This window comes from Hyperolius riggenbachi, chromosome 6 (assembly GCF_040937935.1).
Source record: "Hyperolius riggenbachi isolate aHypRig1 chromosome 6, aHypRig1.pri, whole genome shotgun sequence".
NCBI lineage: Eukaryota > Metazoa > Chordata > Amphibia > Anura > Hyperoliidae > Hyperolius > Hyperolius riggenbachi.
This window is the reverse complement of record NC_090651.1, coordinates 15,692,487-15,709,498: the sequence shown is the minus strand read 5'-3', so window position 1 is coordinate 15,709,498 and position 17,012 is coordinate 15,692,487. Positions and strand designations below refer to the sequence as shown.

At 45.2% G+C, this 17,012-nt stretch overlaps 1 protein-coding gene across 1 annotated transcript in view; it reads left to right on the top strand.

Moving 5' to 3' along the window:
• Nucleotides 1-1,610: 1,610 nt before the first annotated feature.
• The window catches only part of LOC137520672 (microtubule-actin cross-linking factor 1, isoforms 1/2/3/4/5-like), a 31,023-nt gene continuing 15,621 nt past the window's right edge, over nt 1,611-17,012 (top strand). The window contains exons 1-5 of the mRNA XM_068238869.1: nt 1,611-2,563; nt 9,878-9,918; nt 10,137-10,275; nt 13,494-13,645; nt 16,502-16,664. Of these exons, the coding sequence (XP_068094970.1) occupies nt 2,126-2,563; nt 9,878-9,918; nt 10,137-10,275; nt 13,494-13,645; nt 16,502-16,664 (933 nt within the window). The 5' untranslated portion in view covers nt 1,611-2,125. The remainder of the gene's footprint in view (nt 2,564-9,877; nt 9,919-10,136; nt 10,276-13,493; nt 13,646-16,501; nt 16,665-17,012) is intronic.

The following is a 17,012-nucleotide window of genomic DNA, read 5'->3' as shown; positions in this document are numbered from 1 at the left end:
TGGCTCGATTCTGGTGCTCGATTCTGCGTCTGATCGTTTTGCCCGCTCAATTTTCTTATCTTCCGCTGGTATTTCTTATCTTTTTTTCAATTAACTTCAATGGTGAATTGAGCGGCAAAACGATCGAACGATGATCGGACACGTCGGAAATTATCGAGCCATCTTAATGGCTCAGATTCGAGCCGTGTATTCCCAGCATAAGGCTCAGAGTACCGAGGCACTGGAGAAGCCATGGGCGTGGCTTGTTTAGTTTATAGGGAATTAGAGTATTAAAACTAAAAGTATTTGGCTTGAGGAATGCCCTATAAACTATATATGAAAGGAACACAATTATGCAATGAGTAAAAGCGAATCCACTTTAACTAAGGGATATCGAGGATTCCATATTTAGTTATTTTTAACTACTTTAGCACCGCTGCATTGTATAGCTACGCCCCTGTGAACTCCCGGCTCCCGCAACCCCTCCTTACACCCCCAATTCCCCCGCGGCAGACTCATCGTTTATTAGGAACTTTCCATTCACTGATCACAGTGCCAGCTGTGAATGATCATCTGGCATCAATGAGATTGTCATTCACAAAGTTCTTCAATACTTCCTGTGCTCTGTTCAGTACACAGGATAGTATGGGGACATCTAGTGGTCAAAAATGAAACTACACCTACAAATGTTAATAAAACAAAACAATTTTTAACCCCTTATTTCCCCCTCCTATCTATATAACTATTGTTTAAAAAAATTCGCTGCGTCTTATAGTCAAATGCAGGCTGACTTGACTTGTGAACGCCTGCCAACACCAACCTCCAACCCGCCGCAATGTCGGGGACTCCCAGTACTGTGCCCCCGGACACAGGTCAAACGGAGAGGACACGGGGACACAAAGGTGTATAGAGGAAGACACAAGGGGGGCACAAAGGTGTATAGAGGAAGACACAAGGGGGGCACAAAGGGGTATAGAGGAAAAAACAAGGGGGGGCACAAAGGGGCATAGAGGACAACGGTAGACACATGGGGGACACAGAAGGACACAAGGGGAACAGAGGAGGACACAGGGAGACACAAGAGGTACAAGGGGGCATGAGGTACAAAAGGGGACATCATCTACAAGATGCCCCTTCACTATGGACACACACCAGGTTTAGTATATATAATTTTTCCACTGGTTTATGTCCTCCAAACCTAGGTGCGTCTTATAGTATGGAAAAATACGAATGTTTGTACTTAGAAATAATAAATATTTTATATTAATATGTTAATTATTGTGCAAGCACGATCAGTTTTTAGTTTAGGTCCGCTTTCAGAAACTATTTATTTAGAGCTAGGTGAACTTCAATACCCTAAGCATGATAGCAATATTAACATTTAGTTATTAATTAGTGGACGTTTAATTAGCCTGAGGGGTTCTTTTAGTTGACATTTTAGGTTTTCTAGTTTATGTTGGTGGAGAGCAGAGACCCGCCCAGATTCGCCGCTCAACCCTCGTCAGAAACATTTTTAGACTCGACTCGCAACAATGCAGATTTTCTGGCTTGGTCACATTGATGGAATATTTGTGATCTAGTGAGAGGGACAAAATGCAAAAAGTGTCACTTCAGGAATGGAATCTGAACAGATAGTTGTGGTGCAAAAACGATCGCCGGACGATGATATTGAAGTAGAGATGTGTATGTGTGTGTGGGAGGAGAGGGCCAGTAGATCAGCTTCCAGGACATGTAAAGACGGGCAAGATAAAGGCCACCAAATGAAGACCTCGAGGAGAGGACCAGAATAAAGATCTTCAGAGACGCCTTATTAGACTATTTCTATAAAAAGGAACCATGTGTGTTATAACTGTGGTCTTTTGGGAGAAATAATTGACCACAGGTTCATGGTGCTTTGATTTTCTTTCCCTCACCAAACCAGGAATTTTTGCAAAGCTGAACTTCATGGATATCTGCTTCTGGAATGGGTGCCTTTCAGTAAAAATCTATATCGACATGTTGAACTGAACAAGACGTTAAATGGGAAGTACAACATTTGGATTGCAAAAATCTCTGTGAAGACGTACCAAGTATTTTCCAACTTCACCACCTTATTTTGTGAAACAAGATTCTCGGAACTTTGGATCCTTACGGACAAGGCTTAACCATGCATCCCGTTAAGTCTGGATTGCTAACTGTATTCATGGGCTCACTGACGGTCTATCTCTGGACTTTTGTAAAACAACTGTGTAATAATAAGCAGTTCTTATCTTATGTAGCCAAGGCAATGGAGTATACGTTGGCCATGTGGTCAGTGGTGGACTACCTCTGGATTTGGGTAAAGGAACTGTGTGATACAATGCAGGTCACATCTTGTATTGCTGGGACAACCGACTATCTCTGGGTGTGGGTGGCAAAGCTATGGGGTAATACTACCCAGGTCACATCTCCCATTGCCTGGATTGTGGGGTATATCTTGGCCATCTTTATGCTGGTTAACAATTTACTTTCTACAGTTTTCTCTGTAGTGCTTCTTTGGCTGTTCGGATTTTTATGGATTCACATCTTAGAAGAAGCTGATAGACGAGTGAAAGGAAAGAAAATGGTAAGTGTTTTTGCTTTCAGATGGGGCTAGTGGGTTATTTGATAAGAATGCATGGATCAGTGCTGGTCGTAATGGAAAAATCTACGCTTACGGATCATTACGCATAATTGTACGCTATTACGCTACGATGTTACGCGTAGTGTCGTAATACACATTAACGCGTACGTTTTGACGAATGCACGGATGATGTGTACGCAATAGACGTCACTGACAACTATTGCGTACGCATCATCCGTATGCGTCAAAACGTACGCGTGCGTATGCGTTCCGGGCACGCAACCCACAAAGAACACAGATCATGGCTGACAGCTTATATACTGAAGGGCGGGAGAAGATACTATTGGTTGCTTAGGATGTAGCTCCCAACCAAACATGTTGATTGATTGGTTACTCTTAGAAAAGGGGGAGATGTACGTTAGTAATTACGTGTAAAATTACGCGTAAGTTAGCGTAAAATTACGCATACCTACACAATTACGGTAGACGGTGTAATTACGATACCGCGTTATGGCTTACGCGTAAATAAGTACGCGTAAGACCGTAACTTACGCGTAACTCTTACGCGTACATTTGTAGTGAATTACGATGCGTAATTACGCTCATGCGTGATTTCGGCCCAGCACTGGCATGGATTAGATAGGGTGCTTTCACATTTAAGGGGGACCTGAACTCTTGCAGAGGACAGAAGGAAAACGGAGACAAATGCACCCTGTATGCGTTTAGAGAGTTTAGCCTGTCTAATTCCCCCTCATCTGTGACTAATCACCACTGTAATTTGATCCCTCAGCTGTCAGCTCAGGAATCTCCTCTGCCACAGCTGAGCAACTTATCTGTAAACACAGGATGTTAACCCTACGTCAGCTTCCATGAAAGCAGGAAGTAGACACGCTGCAGATTTATTGCAGGATTTGTATCAGCTGTAGCAAAGTAATGTTTTTGTTTAAAGGTTGTCATGCTGTTGCGTATCTTTTAGAGCCGAGAGGAAGTTCTGAGTTCAGGTCCGCTTTGACATGTTGCGTTGTAACCGACACTGGTTTGCGCACTGTAAGGCTGTGCGATGCAAAGTCTATGAACGGTTCACACTTCATCAGTGGCACTTTCATGCAACAGATTCTATTCTGACAAAAAGCAGAACATGCAGTGCATAGCTAGAGGTGCATTCGCACATGCGCAGTAACCAAAAACGGGCGTTGCTAGGACCCTAAGGGATCCAGGGCACTTTTGGGCGTTCCAGCCAAAGAATGGGTGTGGTCATGCAACAGATTGTGGGTGTGGTTATGTGTGGAGCCAAATTTACACAAACTTAAAGAGACACTGAAGCGGAAAAAAAAATATGATATAATGAATTGGTTGTGTACTATGAATAATTACTAGAGGATTAGCAGCAAGGAAAATATTCTTATACTTTTATTTTCAGGTATATAGTGTTTTTTCTAACATTGCATCATTCTCTAATATGTGCAGATTACACAACATTCAGCATTCAAAATGATTCTTTCAGAGCAGTCTGTGAACCAATGACCTCTCCTCTAGCAGAGAAAAAGAAAACAGTTGAGATAATAAAAGTCAGAAGACAGCCCTCTCCATGACTTTGAAAGTTGTAGAGCTTAATGGCTTTTTTGCATAGAGATAACTGGAGTTTCTTAACTCTTCCTGTACTGGAAACAATTAGACTGATGTATCTGATCTTAATGTCTTATTTCTTAGCTGTACTACACATACAAATCATAATATCATAATTTTTTTTCCGCTTCAGTGTCTCTTTAAAGTGAACCTCCTGACTAAAAATCTACTCAGCAGCACTAAAAAGGCTTGGTGTTTCTTTATCAGTTTCACAGCATCAGAGCGTTGGTTTTTCTTACCCAAGCCTCATTTTTAGCTGCACAGAAGAAAACTGCCCGGGCATTTTTTGCCCAGTTCCCGTTTAAAGGACGACTGTTGGGGGTAGGGGAAAAAGAGTTAAATTTCCCCGGGGCTTCTAGTGATCCCCCGCAGACATCCTGTGCCCGCGCGGTCACTCACCGCTGCTCCGGTCATCGCCTCCAGTTCACTTCTGGAATTTCCGACTTTAAAGTCGGAAAACCACTGCGCCTGCGCGGCCATACCCTTGCTCCCGCTGACGTCCCCAGGAGCATACTGCGCAGGCGTAGACCGTACTGGACCTGCTCAATGCACTCCTGGTGACGTCCACAGGAACGAGGGTGTGGCCGTGCAGGCGCAGAGGTTTTCCAGAAGTGAACGGAAGGCGGGGACCGGAGCATTGGTGAGTGGCTGCGCGGGGTGCAGGACGTCTGCGGGGGATCGTTAGAAGCCCCAGGTAAGTTCAACTCTTTTTTCCCCCCCCTACCCTCCTACAGTCGTCCTTTAACAGTGGTGTAAGTAGGCCTGCCCAGCAAATTGTGAATAACACAACCCTCTCCAAAGACAAAAAAAATGCAGCATATCACATAAATAGGCAGTGTCACCTGGCTTCTGTGCAGGCTACTCTGGCTTTCTGCTGGGTGGGCTGGACTGCCGCCAGGTTATCTGGCAGTTCCCCCCCATAGTATTCCCTGACCTTCTAGTGGACCCCTCCCATGTCCCCACGGGCCTCCCACTGAGGCACCACAACTCACAGCATGCCCCCATAGAAGAACCAGAGGCCCCCTGCATGCCCCCATAAAGGTATTATAGCACACAGCATGGCACTACAGCACCCAGCATGCCCCCATGGATGCACCATAGCTCCCCCGCATGCCTGCCAATGCCATTGAGGCACTACAGGAGGTGGGTTCTGCACCCTAGCCTGTGGGACATCCAGGGCACCCCAGAATAGATCCTTGGCACTTGCCAGTTGCCACTGATTTTTGGGGCTGGCAACACCCCTGAAAAAACATTTGCACTGGCCAACATGTGGCAACAAATTCTTTCCTTTTTCCCTCTAATGTGCACTAGAAAGGATGAGTTTTCTAGTGCATCCTTCAAGTCCCATATATTTGTGTCAGTTGGCGTTGCTACAGTGCATTACGTAGCAAGCCATCACAAATTTTGTTTTTGGTCATTTTTTCATTATCAATCCTAGTAGATAATAATTTGCCTGCGTCTCTGCGTACCATGTCCCCGTGTCAGTGCTTTTGCACTTCTGACAGCCGTTGGGACAGGGTGTGTGTGTGTGTGTGTGTGTGTGTGTGTGTGTGTGTGCGCGCGCGCGGCATGTGTGTGTTGGTGAGCAGCAGGCGCGCCCGCTTGCGCGCTGATAGACCTAGAGCACTTTTTTTTTTTTTAAACGGGCTTTGGTCAACTAGTGTACATTATAATTAAAGATGGAACGAATCCCAAATTTCCTTGAATACGAATCCAAAAAGATTCTCAAATCTAAGGAATCCTGTCCATAAAAATTGTGTGAGGTATGTAAGAATAGTAGTTAGACTTGTGGTGCCCTTCCATGGTACAATTTTTTTCTATTAGGTAATTTGATTATTCCGTTAGATTGAAAATAAAGATTTTCCCAACATGTCCGGTCTGATTTTTATTGAAAAAAACAGTATAATTCATTTTTTTCAACAAAGACGAGAAGGAAGACTTATCAGTCTGCCGACAGCCTGTACTCACGTACTACTGTCTGCAGAACGATTGCCCCGCGGGAAGGTCTGTTGGACCCGCCGTTTGTAACAATACAGTGTGTGTACGCGCCTTACTGCTTGTATTTTATAGACAGGAAGAAAACTTTCTGCCTGTAAAATACAAGCTCTTTTCCTGTTGACTGACATTGGTAGAACAATCAGAAGGAGGTAGAGAGATTTTTTTTTAACAAATATAAGTGTCATCCAGATACATTAATTACAAGGGATCTTGCAAGGATTGTGAGGTAGTTATGGCAAATAGATAAGACCCTTGCACTGGCGAAATCAGGGGGCTATTCCGGGTGTCTGGAACCTCCCCCCTGCACTGAGCTGTGTATTCAGCCAGGGAAGCCTGCATAATATAAACAGTCTAATTCTCCCTCCCTTCTTACTTCTGGTGCCTCCCTCCAGCTAATAGAATGAGAGAGGCAGCCGAGCTTCCCTCACAACCCTCACAAGAAGATGCAGCCTGCAGTGAGAGAATGTTGATTATGGAGTCCTGGACTCTCCACAGCACAGAAGTGTCCGACATGATGAAATTAGAGTGCAGGCAAGCTGGTAAATATGCACAGCATGATGCAGAGCTTGCCTGGACTCAGGGTCTGTGGGCAAACATCTGTCTGGTCTCTCCCCATTGTTATAATGACTGCATGTGTGGGTAAGGTGTGGATAACAAGCTGAAAAGTTTTTGACAGTCCCTAGACTCCAGGAGGGCTTCTTTCTGACTTGTGTGAGAGACTGACAGGGACAGGAGTCCGATTACAGGCAAGTAGCCTGTCTGATGTGGGACTTCAATACAGATAAGTTCTCTGCTCCATCTCAGGCTATTCTCAATTTCTCCACTCCTCTCTCTGGGCTAGTGCAACGCCAAAATGACAATAGCAATCGCTAGCAATTTGTGAGTGTGATTTTGTGAAGTGATTTTCAGAGCGATTTTTGAATGAATTGCTCAAATCATGCTACATGCAGTATACCCAGGGGCGTCTCTAGCCATTTTTTCACTCCAGGCGAGAAAACCTGTGACGCCCCCCCCCCCCTGTGAGGTGCCACTTGATGAAAATAATCGTTTTACCGTAAAATAATCGTAACGCAGCAATGATTCACTTAAAGTCGTAATGCGGCAATCTTTCACTAGAAAATAACCATAACGCAGCAATGATTCACCATAAAATATAATGCAGCAATTATTCACCATAAAATAATTGTAATGTGGCCGGCGTTCACCAGGAAATAATCGTATGTGGCCAGCGTTCACCAGGAAATAATATTATGTGGCCTGCGTTCACCAGGAAATAATCGTATGTGGCCAGCGTTCACCAGGAAATAATCGTATGTGGCCAGCGTTCACCAGAAAATAATCGTATGTGGCCAGCGTTCACCAGGAAATAATCGTATGTGGCCAGCGTTCACCAGGAAATAATATTATGTGGCCAGCGTTCACCAGGAAATAATCGTATGTGGCCAGCGTTCACCAGGAAATAATCGTATGTAGCCAGCGTTCACCAGGAAATAATCGTATGTGGCCAGCGTTCACCAGAAAATAATCGTATGTGGCCAGCGTTCACCAGGAAATAATCGTATGTGGCCAGCGTTCACCAGGAAATAATCGTATGTGGCCAGCGTTCACCAGAAAATAATCGTATGTGGCCAGCGTTCACCAGAAAATAATCGTATGTGGCCAGCGTTCACCAGGAAATAATCGTATGTGGCCAGCGTTCACCAGAAAATAATCGTATGTGGCCAGCGTTCACCAGGAAATAATCGTATGTGGCCAGCGTTCACCAGGAAACAATCGTATGTGGCCAGCGTTCACCAGGAAACAATCGTATGTGGCCTGCGCCAAGTGTTATGGGCGGGCTGAGGGGGGGGTTGGGACTCAGGGCCAGCCAGGGCGGCATATAAAAAATTATCAAGAGCAGAGGGCACTCACTGTGAGGTGTCGCCTCGGCAGATAGTGTGTGTGCAGTGTAGCCAGTCGGCCGTGGCACTGGTCCCTGGTGCGTCACATGGTGCCTTCAAGCACGTGTGACAGGCGGGGGGAGCGGCGCCGCACGTATAAACAAACTAACGTGCGGTAGTTCGCGCTGCACGGAGAGGGGGTGAACTAGTAGGCGGCGGCACAGCACGTATAAACTAACTAACGTGCGGCTGCTTGCTCTGAAGGGAGAGAGAGGGGGCGGACCAGTAGGCGGCACCGGGCACAGGCTGAGCTGCCTGTCACAGCCGGCCCGGCGCTGAACTGATAATGTGGGGAAAAAAACCCACACGCACACAGCGCGGCGCTGCAGGCCAAAATTTATAGTTGCCTGGTGACAGAGACACCTCTGACTGCATCTGTCCCCTGGCTGTCTCGCTCCAGTGTCTGTGTGCAGCCAGTGACACAGGTGGGGGGTCAGACTGTCGGGGGCATAAGCTGGCTGGCCGCTGGCTCCTGGTTTGACTGGCGTGGGGCGGAGTTAAAAGCTGGGCCACACGAGGTAAACACTTTACCTGTGTGGCTACTGAGAAGAAGGGGCACGGCTTTAAAGAAGGAGCCTGGCAGAGAAGAGCAGTATTGATTGCTCTATTGGCTGGGGAGAAGTGGAGGTGGAGGCACTGCTGAGCACATGGTAGCGTGCCGAGCACCGGGGACTGAGTCGGGAGGTAATATAATATAAAAAAAAACAAAAAAACATGGTCACAGTAGCAGCGGCGGGGGAATGCGCCTCACCACCTCATGGCGCCTCACCACCTCATGGCGCCCCAGGCAACCGCCTATACTTGCCTAGTGGGTAAGACGCCCCTGAGTATACCTGCGATTTTGAAAAAATCACAACGCTGCTGTGGGAACACCCACATAGGGTAACATTAGCCAAGCGCTTTTCAAATCACTGTTGATTTGAAAAACGCTCAGAAGCACTCTTGGAGTGCACCAGCCTCCTTCATTCACCTTTGTTTCCCTCTTCCCCTAGTGCTGGCTGGCTGACTGTGTGTTCTTGTCTTACAGGAAAGCTAAATAAAAGTGCAATCCTGGTGAGGCAAAATATTATTATTTAGTATTTATGTAGCGCCGACATCTTCCGCAGATGCATATATCCCTGCATCATATGGGTATCGCTTGCGCTATGTGAAACTATGTAGCATATTCCACTGAATTGTCCAAACTAAGTCTATCTCCCGTTCCTCTCTTGGGGAGTTGTTCCAGCGCTGTCCCCCGTTCACATTTGCTGCTACCAGAAGCCCTCAGAAACACTCGTGTCCTTGAGTACTTCCAAAGATAGGCAGCTCCGTAATACGCCAGCGCACTTTTGTGCATGGGCAGTATGGAGCCACCTGTATTCGGAAGCACTCGGGACATACGTGCTTCTGGACCTTTCAGGAACCCCCCCCCTTAAAAATCCTGCGTTTGCCCCTGCCTTGGTTTATTTAACACCTACATAGACAGGCTGACATGGAGAGTTTTTTACAGACCTTAGCCTGGAAACAGTTAACTGTATGTTACCGAGCAGGCGGGGCACTCAGTGGAAAACAGTGATTCTCGGGGGGGGGGGGGGGGGGGGCAGTGCCCCAGTGTAGCGCCACCCATGGCAAGAGGGTCATGCGTCACTGCTGACGTAAGTATGAAATCTTATTTTTTTATTTTATTTTAGCTCCAGTTTTACCTGTTTTCATTAGACTTCTAAATTGAGCTTGCCAATAGTATACCTGTTATATTCCACATTTTGCTTTCCAGGTAAAGGTGAAGAATGAGGAGAGACGTCTCGTTGGAGTGAAGTAAGCATAAGCTGGGGGGGGAGGGGGACTCAGCTGATATGGAAACTAGACTTATACTGTTATCCATAGTCCTTAGAACCGGTCCAGGTTTCAGCTGGGTTTTTTTTTCTCCTAGTGCAAGTTAGAAAGTAAATAAATGTTTGCTGGGGACACACCTACTGTTATCCCTTCTCCCTGGATTTATAATCTTCAGCAGTTCTTTCTCTTGTCCATTAAAGGGAAGTTACCGATGCTTCTGCCAATGACAGCATCGTGAATGCTGAGAAGTTTATTGAATTGTTTCAAGTTTGGCTGCAAGAAGAGGAAAGCATGGCCACCGAGGTGGAGCCCCTGGAGGAGAAGATCTACAAAATGAAGGTACGCTCTGCAGGAGCTTCATATTTTGTGTTCTTTGTGCAGATCTGACAACTTTACATTGAAGGATTTGCAGAGAGGAGCAGCAGATGAGGAGTGGTGGGAGGAGCCAGTGTGGAGATTGGCAGAGAGGAGCAGCAGATGAGTGGTGGGAGGAGCCAGTGTAGAGAACTGCAGAGAGGAGCAGCAGATGAGGAGTGGTGGGAGGAGCCAGTGTGAATATTTGCAGAGAGGAGCAGCAGATGAGGAGTGATGGGAGGAGCCAGTGTGGAGATTTGCAGAGAGCAGCAGCAGATGAGTAGTGGGAGGAGCCAGTGTGGAGATTTTCATAGAGGCGCAGCAGATGAGGCATGGTGGATGGAGCCAGTGTAGAGATCTGCAGAGAGGAGCAGCAGATGAGGAGTGGTGGGAGGAGCCAGTGTGGAGATTTGCAGAGAGGAGCAGCAGATGAGGCGTGGTGGGAGGAGTCAGTGTGGAGCTTTGCAGAGAGGAGCAGCAGATGAGGAGTGGGAGGAGCCAGTGTGGAGATTTGCATAGAGGAGCAGCAGATGAGGCATGGTGTATGGAGCCAGCGTAGAGATCTGCAGAGAGGAGCAGCAGATGAGGAGTGGTGGGAGGAGCCAGCGTGGAGATTTGCAGAGAGGAGCAGCAGATGAGGCGTGGTGGGAGGAATCAATGTAGATACTTGCATAAAGGAGCAGCAGATAATGAGTAGTGGGAGGAGTTAGTGTCAAGATTTGAAGACAGGAGCAGCAGATGAGGAGTGGTGGGAGGAACCAGTGTAGATATTTGCATAGAGGAGCAGCAGACAAGGAATAATGGGAGAAACCAGTGTAGAGATCCGAAGAGAGGAGCAGCAGATGATTGGTGGGTGGAGTCAGTGTAGAGATTTGCAAAGAGGAGCAGCAGGTGAGGAGTGGTGAGAATAGAGAAGTCTGGCTGCGGCATTGATGATATAGGACACCTGAGGTGAGATGGATATGGAGACTGCCATATTTATTTCCTTTTAACCAATACCAGTTGCCTGCCATTCTGCTGATTCTTTTGCTGCAGTAGTATCTGAATTGCACACCTGAAACAAGCATGCAGCTAATCCAGTCTGACTTCAGTCAGAGCACCTGATCTGCATGCTTGTTCAGGGGCTGTGGCTAAAAGTATAAAGGTGGCCATACACTGGTCGATTTGCCATCAGATCGGCCAACAGATAGATCTCTCTCTGATGGAATCTGATCAGAGAGGGATCATATGGCTGCCTTTACTGCAAACAGATTGTGAATCCATGTCAGCCTGAAACCGATCACAATCTGTGACCACCGCCGCTGCCGCCGCCCACCACCAGCTATACATTACCTGATCCAGCCGGCGCGAGTCCCCTGGTCTCCGCTGTCTCTTCTCCTCGCTCGGCTCCAGCTTCACTGTACTTCCTGTGCGGGGAAGTTCAAACAGTAGAGGGGCACGGGGATGCGCGCTGGCCGGATCAGGTAATGTATTGCCACTAGCGTCGGTCATCGGGCATTCCAACGCCGACATTGACGCACTCCCGACACGCTGGCAATCGAGCGAAATCTTCCGCACGGACGGAACGATGGGAACGATCGATTTCGGGCGGAAATCGATAGTTCGGGCAGCGTTTGCGCACGATTTCACAGCAGATTCGATCACAGCGATCAAATCTGCTGTATATCTTCCAGAGTAAAATGAGCCATACATTACTTTTCTCCTATGTTGCTGTCACTTACAGTAGGTAGTAGAAATCTGACATGGTGAATTCTCAGCATGGCCTTTATTCCTTATAAAGACATTCCCTGAAAAAGGATTTATACAATGATGCTGGCCAGCTTCCCTGCTCACTGTACACTTTTCTGGCAGTTGGACGGAGCAACTGCCATTCACTAAGTGCTTTTAAAAGTAAAGAAAACCCAGAGAAGCTCCATGAGAAGATGGGCTAGTCCAGAATCTGTCGGTAATGTCAGATTTCTACTACTTACTGTAAGTGACGGCATCATAGGAGAAAAGTAATTTTTGGCTCATTTTACTCTGGAAGAAACATACTTATTATTTGTATATGATTACATGTATTTTAAATTTTAAGATTTTCGCAACAGAGGTCCTTTAAGAAACTTCAGTTGTTATCTATGCTAGCTTGTTCTGCTACAGTGCTGTTTTCTGAAGCACTTATCTCAACCTGACTAGCACTGTTTCTTGTTTGTTTAAGGTTTTACTGCAGAGCTAATGACCCTTTTTGAACCTTCCTGCTCTGTTTCATAATTTAAAATACAGACTATTATAAATGTAGTTTGTAAAATGCAAATTATAGAGAATGATGCAATGTTATAAAAAAAAAGAAAAGAAAGAAAATAAAAGAAAAATAAAGGTCATGTGGCATTACACAACGAGACGTCAAGCGATCCTGGTACTTTGCGCTGGAGTTGTCGGTGATCTTCACCACTTTCTTTACCCCACCCCTGGTGACCAGGCTATTTTTCACAAATTAGGCCACTGCAGCTTTAAGGCATCGCTGCAGGGCCGGACAACTCAGCACACAAGTGACTTCCCCCTTTTCTGCCCACCAACAGAGTTTTCTGTTGGTGGGCTGTGATCAATCCTGAGATGTTTATTTGATTTTGTATAAATATATGTTTATTTTTTAAATAAATGTTGCTATCCCTCCCCTAGCCAGCCTATGACAGCGATCGGCTGTCATAGGCTTCAGCCAATGACTGATTGCTCTCCTGCGTCCCAGGGGGACAACCGCTGCCATAGATCGCAGCGCTGTACTATGTAAATAGTAATATGTAATAATAATATTCAATAACAGTCTCCTAGCGGCAATGCGCACACTTTCTCCTGCAAAACACGCCCCCAGGACTGCGCCCTGATCGCCGTTAGGCAGTCCTGGGGATGCTGCTCCGCTGACGCCCATTGGTGTGAGGCGGACAGGTAGTGGTTAAAGATCCAATCCACTGTATCGGTTGTTATTGCCGCGCGTCGCTTAGCAACAGTCACATGGTCGTGCGCCTATACCCACGTCGCGATATCGTGGTATTGACTGTTCATCGCTGACAATGTTGCCGATCGTCAGGAAACTCGTTGATAAAACCGCAACCTGGGTACGCAGCTTAAGTGCGTAGTGGAACTGTTGGAAAGTCACCTCTTTGTCTTCCCTGCTGTAATCCCCTCCCATAACTTTACTTGTACCCGTTCACATCTTCTCTTTTCAGAGCGCCCAGAGACAGCTGCAGAGAGTCCAAATCATCACCGATTCTCTGAAGAAGCAAACACTGCACATCACCAACTCCAACGCCAGCGAGATCAGGAGAATCCAGCAGCTGCTCAATAAGTTTTACTACATCCAGGCTTACATGGAGCTGCGGTGAGAGAGGCTTCTGCACATCAATGTCTTCTGTATACAGTGTTTTAAAGTGGACCTGAACTCTTGCACAGGACAGAAGGGAAACCTAGAGAAATGCACCCTGTGTGTATTTAGAGTTTAGCCTGTCTAATTCCCCCTCATCTGTGTCTAATCACATGTTTGATCTCAGCTGAGTCAGCTGGCTGCCTCAGCATAGCAGCTAATTTGTAAACACAGGATGTTAACCCTACATCTTCGTACATGAAAGCAGGAAGTAGACACACTGCAGATTCATTGCAGGAGTTGTATCAGCTTCTGTAACATGTTTTTCTTTAAAGGTTATTATGCTGTTGCTTATCTCTTAGAGCAGAGAGGAAGTTCTGAGTTCAGGTCTGCTTTAAAGAGGAACTCCAGTGAACATTTTACTGCTGGCAGGCGATGTAGCTGCTGCATGGTTTTTGGCAGTTGGAAACAGCTGTAAACAGCTATTTCCCACAAAAGTTCGACCTTTTCTTGTGGGAGGGGTTTCACCACAATATCAGTCATACAGCGCCCCCTGATGGTCTGTTTGTGAAAAGGAATAGATTTCTCATGTAAAAGGGGGTATCATGTACTGATTGGGATAAAGTTCCATTTTTGGTCGGAGTTTCTCTTTAAGAAGTTTTTGGCATTTTTAGTTTTGGTGGAAGGAATTACCAAAGCCAAAATTCAAAGCCAAATTTAAGTCATGCAAATGCGATGCATAAAGATAAAGCCACAGAGTATCTGTGTGGTGTGTAGGATGTATATTGGTTTCCATAATTGGCTAATCTTTTTACATATTATAAATTCAAAAGTTGCCTGTGTGTTGCCTGTTGTAGACATTGGACAAAGCCTAAACCCCATCTACACGATACGATTCTTTGTGCCATTCAATTACGATTCTATTCACGATCTGATTAAATCCGACATGTCCGATCGAGATTCGATTCAATTCGATTTGCCATTGTTTTGCAGTGGCAAATTCGCATTGAATCTAATCGAATCCCGATCTGACATGTCGGATTTAATCGGAACGTAAATGGAATCGTAATCGAATCGCACAAAGAATCGTATCGTGTAGATTGGGCTTTTACTTTGTTTTTGTTTGTTTTTTTAATTACAGGTTGCACATACATTGTAGGCTGATAAAAATGTATTTTAGCTTTGGTAGGGACATTAGACTATGAGAGGATTAGATTGTGAGCTCCTCTGAGGACAGTCAGTGACATGACTATGTACTCCGTAAAGTGCTGCAGAAGATGTCAGTGCTATATAAATACATAATAATAATATGGTAGGACATTAGACTATGACTATGGTAGGGTTAGATTGTGAGCTCCTCTGAGGACAGTTAGTGACATGACTATGTGCTCTGTAATGTGCTGCAGAAGATGTCAGTGCTATATAAATACATAATAATAATATGGTAGGACATTACACTATGACTATGGTAGGATTAGATTGTGAGCTCCACGGAGGACAGTTAGTGACATGACTATGTACTCTGTAATGTGCTGCAGAAGATGTCAGTGCTATATAAATACATAATAATAATAATATGGTAGGATATTAGACTATGACTATGGTAGGATTAGAGTGTGAGCTCCTCTGAGGACAGTCAGTGACATGACTATGTACTCCGTAAAGTGCTGCAGAAGATGTTAGTGCTATATAAATACATAATAATAATATGGTAGGGACATTAGACTATGACTATGGTAGGGTTAGATTGTGAGCTCCTCTGAAGACAGTCAGTGATAGGACTATGTCCTATGTAATGTGCTGCAGAAGATGTCAGTGCTATATAAATACATAATAATAATATGGTAGGGACATTAGACTATGACTATGGTAGGGTTAGATTGTGAGCTCCTCTGAGGACAGTCAGTGACATGACTATGTACTCTGTAATGTGCTGCAGAAGCTGTCAGTGCTATATAAATACATAATAATAATATGGTAGGACATGAGACTATGACTATGGTGGGATTAGATTGTGAGCTCCTCTGAGGACAGTCAGTGGCATGACTATGTACTCTGTAAAGTGCTGCAGGAGATGTCAGTACTTTATAAATACATAATAATATTATGGTAGGACATTAGACTATGACTATGGAGGATTAGATTGTCAGCTCCCCTGAGGACAGTCAGTGACATGACTATGTACTCTGTAACGTGCTGCAGAAGATGTCAGTGCTATATAAATACATAATAATAATATGGTAGGACATTACACTATGACTATGGTAGGATTAGACTGTGAGCTCCTCTGAGGACAGTCAGTGACATGACTATGTACTCTGTAATGTGCTGCACATGATGTCAGTGCTATATAAATACATAATAACCATAATGAGGAAGTAGGACATTAGACTATGACTGTCCTCAGAGGAGCTCACAATCTAATCCTACTACAGTCATAGTCTAATGTCCTACTACCACATTATTATTATTATTATTATTATTATTATTATTATGTATTTATATAGTACTGACATCTTCTGCAGCACTTTACAGAGTATGTAGTCATGTCACTGACTGTCCTCAGAGGAGCTCACAATCTAATCCTACCACAGTCAGTGACGTCACTATGTACTCTGTACAGCGCTGCAGGAGATAACAGTGCTATATAAATACATAATAATAATAATATGGTAGGACATTAGACTATGACTATGGTAGGATTAGATTGTGAGCTCCTCTGAGGACAGTCAGTGACGTAACTATGTACTGTGTATAGCACAGTGCAAATCATCAGTACTACAGTATGTAGATGCATGATAACGGTGAGGGGTGTCTGTCTGTGGTAGAGGAAATTAGGCGGACGTTTTGTGATCTTGTGGGTTTCCTCCTCAGGCAGCACTTGCTGACCACGTTACAGAAGGAGTTCTCAGACTTTCTGGCGAAAGGGAAGAAACTGAAGATCTGGCTGTCGGAAGCTCTGGAGTTTCAGGAAACTCTTCATCATTTAGCCAGTAACGGCCAGCTGGACCTCCAGCAGCAGCTGTCACTGGCACAGGTAATAAGGGGGAAATACAGTAGTAGCAATAAAAAAATATGTGAAGCCTTTGGAATTATATGGATTTCTGCACAAATTGGTCATAAAATGTGATCTGATCTTCATCTAAGTCACTACAATAGACCATCACAGTCTGCTTAAACTAATTCCACACAAATAATTAAATGTTTTCATGTTTTGATTTGCAATCTACATGTTGCCACTCGGTACACTTATCACTTACCACTGCTACGCCGATGACACACAGCTATACCTGACCTTCAAACCTGGTGGAACAGACCCTACTCCAAAAATAAACTCTTGCTTAGCTGAGCTACAGGCATGGATGAATGATAACTGGTTTGAACT